This window comes from Galeopterus variegatus, unplaced genomic scaffold (assembly GCF_000696425.1).
Source record: "Galeopterus variegatus unplaced genomic scaffold, G_variegatus-3.0.2 Scaffold2127, whole genome shotgun sequence".
Taxonomy (NCBI): domain Eukaryota; kingdom Metazoa; phylum Chordata; class Mammalia; order Dermoptera; family Cynocephalidae; genus Galeopterus; species Galeopterus variegatus.
Genome location: NW_007728238.1, coordinates 119,758 through 132,595, shown reverse-complemented (window position 1 = coordinate 132,595; position 12,838 = coordinate 119,758). Strand labels below are relative to the sequence as shown.

Sequence of the window (12,838 nt, the reverse complement as noted above, 5' to 3'; positions counted from 1 at the left end):
GGTGTGAGCGTGACACTGAGGGTTGCGATCCCGTTGCCCGTCACGAAAAAAGAAAAAAAAAAAAATTTGCAGAGTGGACAACAGAAATTCTTTGGGGCTCTTTTAGACTTTCTTCAGACATAGGAAAAACAAAAAATGAAGAAGTCAGGAATAAACAGGCTTTAAAAATGAGGAAGCTAAGGATTATGTGAGATAGAAAAGAATAATAAAGCCTAAAATTAATTCACCAATAAGCCATTAAAAATTAAAAAATTCTCACAAAACCACTGCAAAATATATTCCACAACAATCTTTAAGAATAAAACTAATACTTCAAGATGCTTTGGCTGCCATTTCTACAATGAATTTGACATTAAAAGCATTATGAATATAAATTATAAGTGTCTTGGCATAGTGTTCAAAATCTTCCTGTAAGATGGTAAAGAGAATAGTAGGAAATGAATACTGAAGAAATTGCTAATGAAATGTGAAGATTCCAAAATCCACATGAAAAACAGTAAACAAAATACCCAGAAATTGTTCCTATAAAAACATGTTTAAAGCTAGAAATAGAATGTATCTTTCCTACTCTTGTCACCACTAGTTTTATATCTCTGAACATAAAGATGATTTGGTGCCCAGTAGAAAAGCTAAGCAATTAACTGACTATGAGGTAATTCTGACAGCCAAGCTCCTGTTTTCATACTGGTGTCTGCCTAGTAAGAGGGCTGGGCTGTGTGGACTGCTTGCCAATGGCAGCTGATTAAGATAGACATTTAAGGGCTGGCCGGTTAGTTCAGTTGGTCAGCATGGAATGTTGATAATACCACAGTCGAGGATTCGGATACCTACACTGGCCAGCAGCAAAAAAATAAATAAATAAACTAAAAAAAAAAGATGGACATTTAAGATGTAAGTCTGAAAAACTATGTATTTACCTTAGGAAAATTTCAGAGCACTTAAATTTTACCCTATCTTTTTCTTCCTAAAGAAAGAAAGCAGTTTCCCCGAATAATTTAAAAATAACAAAATTATTGAAAGCCCCAAGTTTCAACATGCAAAGCTCTTCCTCGAGCTAGTTCCTAGTGGATTTCAATGTGAACTAATGCATGGGCAAGAAAGGCTGGTTTCAGAAGGGATCTTAGACACATTTCACAGTGGCTTTCTCTCAACTCTGCTGGCTTACCATATGCTTTAACTCTGTTACTAGGTTGCTGCAGGAAAACAGAAAACTTATGACATACAATCCCAACAGGTACAAGGCAAACGTCATAAGACTTTGTTCAGTCTCCTATTTAACTGCACAGGCTTCTATGAGATCAGTTACCTAGCCATAGGTGTCAATATCTGCCAGTTAGATGGGTAAGTGCGGATGCTTGGCTCCCAATACCTTGGTATGAAGACTTTTCTCCAAGGTCTTGATTCTCCTCAGACTGGTAATTTTGTTCTCTTCTTTGCCAGAGCAGTCAAACCAAGCTAATTATGTAAGGGCAGAGGACAGTACCACATAGGTGCATTAACACACTGTCCCTTGGTACAGCTTCTTAAAGTGCAAAATAAGAAACATTAAAGCAATTAAATGAAACTGTTCAGTCTCTGAAAAGCAACAGAGAAATTCTACTTAACAGAAGAGTGGTAATAAAAACCATCAGCACTCTTCCATTACTGAGTACATTACTTGGCCTGGAGAGGATTCTCCTGGGGGCTTGGATATACTTAAGCTGCTCCAAGGATCGCTCAAGGGATTAAAATCATAAGGATTTGATTACCTCTTCATTGAAAGGGTCTAATTTGTTCAGGCTGAGTGTCATTTTGTCATTTCTCATAAATTAAAGGAGAAACAAAATTATTGTTTCTATCAGTTCTCACATGAGACGTAGATACTTTCTTGAGAGTAATACTAGCTGACTTCTGGGTCTAGTGGGCTGGTTTTTGATTTGAGAGGAGTAAGATACTCTTCACTTTGTTTTTTCATTCTATATATTGAGTGGAGGTTAAGAGAACAGAGGCCCTTTTGATCTGAACCTATTTTGCTATGTATGAGGCTCAGGGCCAGAATTTCAGAGAGTGTGATATGGTTCTCTCAAGTGCCCTTTACTTTGGGGAATGCTCTTAATATTGTGTACCAGGCTGAAGTGCCCCAGTGCTATGCAGAATGGCTTTCAGGTCAGCATTTCTTTAGCTTAATACGCATTCTCCAGTATCTGCCTTGGTAATAGTGTCATAGAGATCCAAGTTCCATTTGGGAATACAATAGGTTTCCTTACTATACACAGACCAAATAATTTCTGTCTTGACTGGCAACAAATGCTGCTGACATCTCAGGCAACCAGGTCCATTTTAACTTTCAACACTATTTAGTTTATTCTACATAGCATGGCATTGTGTTGCCAAAAATGCTAGCCTGTGACACAGAAGGCCTGGATTTCAGTCATACTTCTGCCTGTAACTTAATTCAGTAAGTGATTCTGGGTACATTATTTCCTGTTTTAGGCAAATCACTTTCCTCATTGCAAAATGAGGTGGTAAGTTGAGAGGCTCTCCGAGGTCTTAGTATTCTAAGATGAGCTTAAAGACTATTCTATTACATTTTTCATTTTATTCCTCATAGGATAAGTGAAGGGAAATAAATCATGTATTTAGATATATGGCTCTTTTATTAACTTACACCTCAAAATGGCTCAAGCCACTTTACCAACCCTGAGGTACCCCCACAAAACCTGGGTTATCTTTAAGGCCTGATTTAATTCCTCCTTTCCATGGGGCCTTCTGTGGCTGCTTTTCACCCACAGTGCCTTCTTATTTTTCTGAACTTCTAAACTATTAAGTTATATGTAAGAAAATCACTGTGTAACAGTGTTTAAAAATAGTCTTAAACAGTGTTTAAAACAATTTGAAAAAATTTAAGCCAGTTCTTTAATACTGCAATTGTCCTGAAATTAACTATTTCAGAAAATATATTATTCAATGAAAAATAAAAACTGATTAAGTGAGGGACATTAATTGGGTCAATAATCTTACTAAGACAGCTTTATTGTGATGCCGGCATACCAGCAGATAGATTTACAGAACCTTCTATATATACATTTGAGAGAAACTTCTGCTGGCTTTCCACCTACCCACTCCTTTTATTTTTGATTTGGTTTAACATGTGTTTCAACCTGCAACAGAGAAATCACACAGAGACTCATAAATCATAGAAATTGTAGAAATTCATATCATAAATGTATTTTAATAAAAAGTTTCATTTCTCAAGTCAGCAGCAGCAGTAGCTTCTATGACTGACTAAATCTACTTCATCTTTTCCAACTGCAACTATCGACTTTACTGAAGACGAATATGCCACATATAGTTTGGTCAGCAAAATCCATAGAGATAAAATGAGTCAGTGATTGACTAGAAGACATGAGATCTAATGTTTCAGATTACTGTTCACATTCTCTTTTGTAACCATGAAGAATAAAGAAGTTATAAAGTAGGGGAAAAAAAGTACAGAAATATCAGGATATTGATGGGTAGGCATAGAGACAAAGGATAAAGGCAATAATTAATTATACAAATGTCTGGTAATATGAAAGCTTGCAACACTATTCTTTTTTTTTTTTTTTTTTTTTTTAAAGATGATCGGTAAGGGGATTTTAACCCTTGGCTTGGTGTTGTCAGCACCACGCTCAGCCAGCGAGCAAACCGGCCATCCCTATATGGGATCTGAACCCATGGCCTTGGTGTTATCAGCACCGCACTCTCCTGAGTGAGCCACGGGCCGGCCCCAACACTATTCAATTATGATATGAAATACAAGGTATACATACAAAGTTTCTCAGGCAAAAAATATTCATAGCATTTCATCTTAATCAGAGCACAGAGATATCAGCTATAACTACACTTATATAGAATTTACATGAAGAATAAAACGCTAATATTTACTGTGCATCTCACTTTATAATTCACGGATGGTAGCACATCTATTTGACTTGTGAATCTGAATTTTTTCTGTATGTTTTGAAAGTCACCAACACCAAATCAGGTATGAGAACTACAACCTCAAGATAAATAAGTTATTACTTTGAAAAAAATGATTTCCTTGATTTAGTAAAAAATGAAATACACGTAAAAGAGTACATTAGAAAATTGTTTTTGTCCAAATTCCTACTGTTTTTCAAGTCAACTTTAAATGTGTTCTTGAATAAAAATTAAGTATTTCTGAAATACTTCCTCCATGCAAGGGCATCATGCTAGGTGGTATGGAGTTGGATACAAAGATGAAAACTAGACCATGAATGACCTCAAAGAGACTGCAATCCAAGAGTGTGAATAATAGAAGTACTTCAATAATCTCAACACCAGGCCATATCAGCTAAGTGCCTAAGACAAGTATAGAGAGCAGCAAGGGTTAAAAAAAGTTGAAGAAAACAAGAAAAGTTTGAAGGAGCAAATAGAACTTAAAATACGGTTTGAAGGATGACTAGAATTTTGAGCGGCAGAAATGGGAGGATGGGGATGGGAAAGAAATGTGTGAGGGAGAGAAAGTATTCTTATGAAAGTGATAATATGAACACAGGCAGGAGGCAGAGAAGGTGGGGCACCTGGAGGACAGTGAGAAGTAAAGGTTTTAAGTATATAAGGTATATAGGTATTTGGAATGAGAAGTTGGGACTTACACAAGACCCCGACTACTGAGTTTGCATGTGATGTGGTAAGCAATAAGGAGTCATTGAGCATTTAAAGCATGAAATTACCATGGACTTTAGTATTTTACAACCATACACTAACCATAGGCTCTATATGCATCATAGCTAACACATGCAGGCCTTTATCCTGTACATACACAGCAACACAGACCTAAATTCTATCAGTGGGGTTAAACCAAATGGGAGGGAAGAGGCTAGTAAACAAATATGTTCCAGTGAGTTAAGGGAATAGGAGAGATGTATGAGAATTGAGAAACTGACACTTGTGCTCTATTGACACTGTGGTTGAATAGTTCATTTTAACCAAATGCTGGATTCCCTATAAACACTTTTTGACAGCCAGACTAAGGTATTTGGTGATGAAAAACTATGGTCAAGTTATAGCTTTCATCTGGCCCTCATTTCTATACCTCATTTGGAATTCCACCCATCTTTGGTATTTAAAGGCAATAAAATTCTTGGACCACAGGAAAGGACTGGGGTTAGGGGCTGTAGTTCAAAGATAGACAGACAACATAAGTGTCTGCCATATGCTAAGAGTCCCTGAGCTAAAGCAACTCACCCAATTTCACTTAAGGACAGCAAATACTCTGCCATTCATTAAAAAAAAAAAAAAAAAAAATCCAATAGCATTTCAAACAGCAACATTATTATAAATACATATATGATATGTAGACAGAAGGCTAATTACCTCATGATCATGAGTGGCCTGTCGAGCTGCATCTAATAATATGAAATAAGAGAACATTAAATTGAAAACAAAACAAAACAATAACAAAACCAAAGTATATGACCATGCCAAACTACAAAACATGCTCGTATATATAGACTTTCATAACATATGATATTTTCCTTCATGGCTTTATTAATTGGCAAGTCAACAAAAGTTACAGGGAACCCCATACCTACAGAATACACAATTAGGCACAAGAGAAACAGTAGACACAGTTCTTACCTTTGAGCAGAATAGGGTGAGAGGGTGGACAGGAAACATATACCAAAGGCTGTTTGTACAACATTATAATATTAGCAGGCTAGAGGCCCAGGTGTGGAGAAGATTCATCCTTAGATGGCTAAGGAACAACTAACTAGTTGTGGGTGGTGCTTCTTTGACTGTGTTTCCTGAAGAAGGGGAACTTGAAGCAATACTTGTAAGGGTGTGAAAAACAATCTTAACAGAGAACAAAAGATCCATGAAGACTGAGATCTTGCCTATCTTGCTCACTGTTGTAGTCTTAATGCCTAGGAGAGAGCCTGATATCTAATAGAAGGTACTCAATAAATATATTTTGAATGCGTGCATACATAAATGAATGAATGAAAAGGAGGACCCCTGGAAGCTGGGGGAAATGGCACATGAAAACCTTAGAAGTGTTAAAACAAGTCAGTTATGTAGTTTACAAGACAGACTTGCTTAGATGCAGAGAAATGACTAAACTGGGAATCAGGAAATGAAGGGCAGGCAACTAATAGGGGTCTTGGAGCACAAGCCAAATTGTTGATAATGGATATGAAAACCCAATTGTAATTTCTAAATGAGAGCAATGTGATTTTAATAAAATTCCAAGATGATGCTTATAAGTGAATAGAGAATAACAGAGAGATAATAGAAACACATCTTTTATATTTGTCCCTCTAACAGTTGGTTTTATGACACTCCATGCATGACAAAATGCAAAGGTACAGTCATCCCTTGGTATCTGTGGGGGATTGGTTCCAGGACCTCCTGCAGAAACCAAAATCTGTGGATGCTGAAGTCCCTGATATAAAATGGTGTAGCATTTGTATATAACTTATGTATATACTCCTGTATATTTTATATCATCTTTAGATTACTTATAATACCTAATGCAATGTAAATGCTATGTAAATAGTCGTTATACTGTATTGCTCAGAGAATAATGACAAGAACAAAAGTCTGTACACGTTCAGTACAGATGCTGTTTTTTTCCTGAATATTTTCCATTAGTGGTTGGAAGAGGAACCCACAGATATGGAGGTCTGACTGTATTTGTTTCTGGTTCTGATACCTTGCCTATGAGATTTGCCTTTCTGACGGTCCTGGGTTTTCCTACTGAAGACCTTGTAGGCCTCAGTCTTCTGATACTGCTCCAGTTCCTTCATGTAACGCTCCTTATCTCTGTCTGCTTCATCAAGGTAACGCTAGGAAAGAAAAGTGGAATTATTTTCATGAAACTGAGATCTTATTTAGGTATAATATCAATTACCTATTTGAAGAAAACAAAGGACAATTAGACATGGAAAGAAAAGAATACAGGAAATATGCTTTAAGGGAAACCAGAAAAAAAAGAGTCATACGAACAGAATAAAATACAATCTCTCAATTATAAAATAGGTGATTCTGAGTTTTTAGACTATTTACTGCCTTTTCTAACTTAATAAAGACAAGTTCTAATGACATCATTCTCATAAAAAATTCACGAAGATCATTGTAGCTATTCCTTTAACCCTATTAGATAGAAGTTCACATGGCCACTAGAGTCCTCATGAGGTCTGCACACCACATAGATACAGTTAGTCTTCCCAGGGGAAGGAATGGAATACTACTTTGTTTCTCTATCCCTTCCCCATTTTGAGGGAATGATCTCATACATTAATTGGCCTTTTAAGAGCCAGAAGAGTGGAGCACTAAAGCAGGGTGACACAAAGAATATAAAAAGAATGACCTCATCCTATGGACCTAAAAATGTACTACGTTGAGAGAGCCTATATCTATATGTTTTGATTGCTTTGTGCTATTAATTATTTAAACAAATTTCATGATCTACCAGGATTTTTTTAATGCTTTGTTCTTTTCATTCATCAAATTAGGTATAAGAAATTATAAAAGTAACACTTCTAAATGAACATAAACCAGAGTCAGAAATTATGTTAAAAACCTTGTCTCACACAAGAGCCAGAAGTAGGGGACACTCAACTGGCCAAATCTGGGACAATTTAAGCACCAAAATAATTAAGTACAGTAAGAAATTATAAGCCATTAAAAAAAAGATATAATACCAATTATTTATTTTCATACCAATAATAAATAGGTAACGAACAAATAAATACATAAATGGGGGGAGGAGGAGAGGGCTTCTGCTTAGATTAGAAAGCTGAAAGCCAACTGGTAAATGTAAAGGGAGTGCTGGAGTTGGAAAAATCACCATTTTGTGACCATGATAAAGATTAGATCAGGCAAAAATCATAATGGATGCTAAATCTAGAGGAAAATTTCGATATGGAACAGGCTATCTGCATGCTCTTAAAATGTCTCCCTATAGATTTATTAATTATAAAGGAGAATCTAAAAAATTTACTGGGTAAACAAAATTAACATTACCAATGAGAAACAAAAGGACACTTGTGTGCCTGCATATGTGATACCCCGAAAAGGATACATCACCCATCTATGCAGTATTTTGACCAAGAATTCATAACCTCCATCTAATCACAAGAAAACATCAGACAAATACAAAATGAAGAATGTTCTGCTAAAAGTATAAGAAAAGGGGGAGGGGGAAGAGAGAAGGACTGTATTCTTAAAAAATAGCAATGTTATAAAAGACAAAGAAAGACTGTGGAAATATTCCAGCTTAAAAGAAGCTAAAGAGATTTAGCTATTAAACACAAAACCTGACCCTAGACTGGAATCTGTACGAGAGGGGAAAAGTGTTATAAAGGAATGATATTAGGTAAACATATCGATGGTAGATTAGATAAAAAATATTATGTTAATATAAAATTACGAAATTGACAACTATACTATGGTTATGTGAGAGAATATCTCTATTCTTAAGAAATACACACCGAAGAATTCAGGGGTAAAGGGCCATGATGATGTAACTTACTCTCAAATGATTTATTTATTTATTTATTTATTTACTATTGGTTATGAATATTCATGAGATACAAAGCTGATTGTCACCACTTGTGCCTAACATGTCATGGCCCTTCGTGTCCAAGATGCGAAAGCCAGATCCATACTGGCAGCATGCACATTACCACAAATTGTGTTTGTACTCCATGTCCCCCACCCACTCTCAAATGATTTGAAAAATTGTGTGTGTGTGTGTGCATGTGTGTGTGTGAGAAAGGGAGAGAGAAAGAGATTGAGTGTGCAAGTGTGCACATGTATGAATGCATATGGAAATGGAGAAATGGGATAAAATGTGTTAACAATAGGTGAATCTGGGTGAAGGGTGTTTGGACATTTTTTGTACTTTTTTATACTTGTAACTTATTATACATTTGAAATTATTTTCAAATCAAAAGTTAAAAAAAAACAAAAACAGACACAAAACCTACATAATTAACAGGAGATAACTACTGTAGCTTTTGTTTTGTTTATACACTTCTGTATTTACTGAAAAAAATATTAACAATGAGCATGCCATTACTTTTGAAATGAAAATAAAAAAGAAAACAGTAATCTAATATGTATAGCTCATGACTCTTTATACAGTCGAGTCAAAACAATGGCTGATATACACTGCTTTCTAGTAGCTTACTACCACAAACACAGAGCTTCAGACTGCAACTTAATCTGATCTCTGAAAATTTTTGAATTCAATTAATTCCCAAGAGAGTATTTTTCAATTTGGTTTTAGTCTGTCTGGATGCCTTCTTAAAGAGCGTAAGTCATACACAAGGAGAGTCACCAGCAGAAACCAAAGAAGAGGATATCTCTCTCTGCAAAGCACATTCCAGAGTGAGAATCTGTGCTACAGAGGAAGCATCTGTGCTACAATAATAGTGGGGGACCTGAACATACCTCTGTCAGCACTGGACAGATTATCTAGGCAACAAATCAACAGAGTAGCCATTACTCTTTCAGAAGGAGAGAAGAAATCTAGGGTTATCAGAGGTGAGAAGATGGAGGGAGAGGGGGATGAGAAGCGATTGGATAAGGGGCGTAAAGAAGAATAAGTATGATTTGTAATAATATATATGCTAATAATATTGATTTGATCAACACATATCAACACTGAACCCCCAAAATATGTATAATCAATTATGATTCAATTAAAAAAAAAAGAGCGTAAGTCATAAAAGAGTTTAAGACATAAAAGAAATATAGATGTCTTTCAGATGTTGGGAATGCTGGGAACTTTTAACCCAAAGCTACTCCCACAATCACTACCATTACTCTGCTTTAGTGGCATTCAACCAGCTCATGGCTATCTTGTGTTTAATTTTCTGCAAATCTCTCTAAAAAATGAATTTGTTTCACTTGGCAATAAGGTTAGTTTCTGTCTTAGAGGAGAGAGAATTCAAGTAGTGCTTGCTTTATTTTCCATACTAGGTTAAGTTTGCCAGAACTCTAGTTAAAAAAAATTAAAGCAATAAAATCTTTTTCTTAAACAAAAATCTTACATGAACTGAAGAATTTTATCAAATGACTTTTCTCATTTAATTCATGATTTTTATTTAACTTAGTAGAATAAACTATGTTGACAGATTTCTTAATTTCTTTATATTGAACCACTTTAAAGAGATCCTTATGTGAACTCTCAACATATAAATAAAATAAAAACGGAGTTGCTTTGGTTGAGGGGAGTCCTAGACTCCTTCCTGCTCACACCCATGCTATGCTGCAAACTGAAATAGTTTAGAAATCACTATGCTAGAGAAAAGAGCTATGAAGGATGCTACTATTCTGGTCTCCTAGACACTGACAAAATTGAAGAATCAACCATCCATTTTCTTTGCTTTTCTTATAGAAGCTATTTTTGAGATATAATCCAAACCAAGCAAAGGATCAGGAATAAGAACAATTACCTGTTTTTCCTCAGGAGGCAGTTTACTCCATTCATTGCCTAACATCCTTGTGATTTCTGGAAATGGGACTTCTGGTCTCTTTGCTCGAAGCTGTTCTCGCCGCTCGTTCATGAAACGAACATATCCTGTAAGGGGGGATTTGGGTGCATTGCTGTCTCGAAGAGGTTTCTTCCTTTTTCTTCCTTTGGACCAACCTCCTCGTTTACTTCTTTGCTACAAAACAAAACAAAATAAAAAATGAAAAACAACAACAACAACAACAATCCCCCCAAATAACCCAACAACAATAAACATCAACAGATAGAACAGGATAAGAGTTGTATTTTCCTATGAATAAGGCCCTGGATATTCAAAGCTTTCCAAATCTGACACAGGTACAAATGATTGCAATGCATTCTTCAAGAAGGGACTCCAGATGGTTCACCTGCAGACCCTTTTATGCACCACACTACAAACTGTTGCACTAAAGGGCTATTTTTGTGCTAATCCTGACAGATGAGAATAACAGTGCGATGATCACCCAAGCTTTGCCCTTCATATGCACTTAACAGATCCCGATTCCTGACAGAGGAATATCCTAAATGAGAAATGCAGTAGCACACAGAGCACTGTATCAGAGCAGGAGACATTGTCATAGTAGATCAGAATAAGATGCTGTCACATGCACTGGGCAAAAGAAGAGACAAGTTGTAAAACAGGAATTAATTAAAAATAGTTCATGAAGGGTGTTTCTCATTGATAACATTTAAAGCCCAGTTTATTTTCCATAGCAGATAGCATATAGATTCTTAAATTAATATCTAAGTCTCAGAAAAATTTCATTAAGTATAACATATCCAAAATGAAGACTAACAATATAATATTTTGGATATAATATATCCAAAATGAACAAGTCATCTCTGGAGTGATGACTTGTTGCTTAAGATTTATATTTTATAGTCAGAGGTCCTTATGTGTTGCGTTATTAGCTAAATCAAAAGATTAAATCATGGACTTCTGGTCAAGATGGCGGAATAGACGGTCCCTAGTGTCACTCTCTCCCACAAATCAACTGATTTAAAACATAACAACAAGTGCATATGGAACGGGGAGACGTCCAGCGGGGGAGGCAGAAGCTCCGCGGAGACCACATGCCCTGCGGGGCTGCTGTCGCACGATCCAGCAGATAGGCTTCACCGCTGCCACCTGGCTCCATTCCCAGCCCAGCCCAGTGTGCACAGAGTTGGGAGACGTCGGCAAGGGAGGCGGAGGCTTGGGAGAAACCACACACCCTGTGGGGCCACCACTGCGTGATCCAGCAGGTAGGCTTCACTGCCGCCACCTGGCTCCATTCCCAGCCCGGCCTAGTACGCTCGGAGAAGGGAGACATCCGGCAGGGGAGGCGGGGACTCCACGGGGACCACACTGCTGCCGCGGGATCCAGCAGCCTGGCCCAATGCGTACAGACGGCTCCATTCCCAGCCCGGCCTAGTACGCTCGGAGAAGGGAGACATCTGGCAGGGGAGGCAGGGACTCCACGGGGACCACACTGCTGCTGCGGGATCCAGCAGCCTGGCCCAATGCGTACAGAGCACAGAGACGTCCAGCAAGGGAGATAGAAGCTCCGTAGAGTCCACACACCCTGTGGCGGGGGCCGCCATCATGTGATCCAGCAGCAGGTAGGTTTCACTGCTGCCACCCGGCTCTATCCCAAGCCTGGCCTAGCGTGCACAGAGCAGTGAGACATCCTGTAGGGGAAGGGGAAGCTCTGCAGAGACCACATGCTCTGCCATGTCTCGGTGCATCCCAGCAGCCCGGGCCAGAGCGCACAGAACAGGGAGAAGTCCAGCACGGGAGGTGGAAGCTCAGCAGAGACCACACACCCTGCGGTACCGCCCCGTGGTCAAGCAGCCTGGCAGAGTCCAAGCTGACCAGAGAGGTGGCTCCCTGGAGAGGCCCAAGACCCAAAGCAACCACACACACAAGGCACTAGTGGCCAACTGAGCAGTCACTGAGGTAGCCATACCAAATTGGCAACCACAGCAACATCTTAGTTAGGCAATAGTGTCAAACCTGTGGACTGTGAAACCCCCTGCCACAATGAATAAACATTAAAAAAAAGATACCAGAAATACAAAAAATCAAAAGTACACCACCCAAAGATAATAAATCTCAAGCTCTAGATCCTATAGAACAAGAAGCCCTTGAAATGACTGACAAGGAATTTCGAGTGATAATTCTAAGGAAACTGAATGAGATACAAGAAAACTCAGCTAGACATCATGTTGAAATGAGGAAAAGTATACAGGACCTGAAAGAGGAAATGTACAAGGAAATCATGCCCTGAAAAAAAAATGTAGCAGAGCTTGCCGAACTGAAGAATTCATTCAGCAAAATAAAAAACACAA

At 37.8% G+C, this 12,838-nt stretch overlaps 1 protein-coding gene across 3 annotated transcripts in view; it reads right to left on the bottom strand.

Annotated features, from left to right (window-relative positions):
* The window catches only part of HMG20A (high mobility group 20A), an 85,089-nt gene that overhangs the window by 6,594 nt on the left and 65,657 nt on the right, over window positions 1-12,838 (bottom strand). For all 3 annotated transcript variants that reach the window (XM_008580567.1, XM_008580566.1, XM_008580568.1), the window contains 3 exons: window positions 10,452-10,664; window positions 6,701-6,833; window positions 5,362-5,393 (listed from right to left, as the gene is read on the bottom strand). In XM_008580567.1, the coding sequence (XP_008578789.1) occupies window positions 5,362-5,393; window positions 6,701-6,833; window positions 10,452-10,664 (378 nt within the window). The remainder of the gene's footprint in view (window positions 1-5,361; window positions 5,394-6,700; window positions 6,834-10,451; window positions 10,665-12,838) is intronic.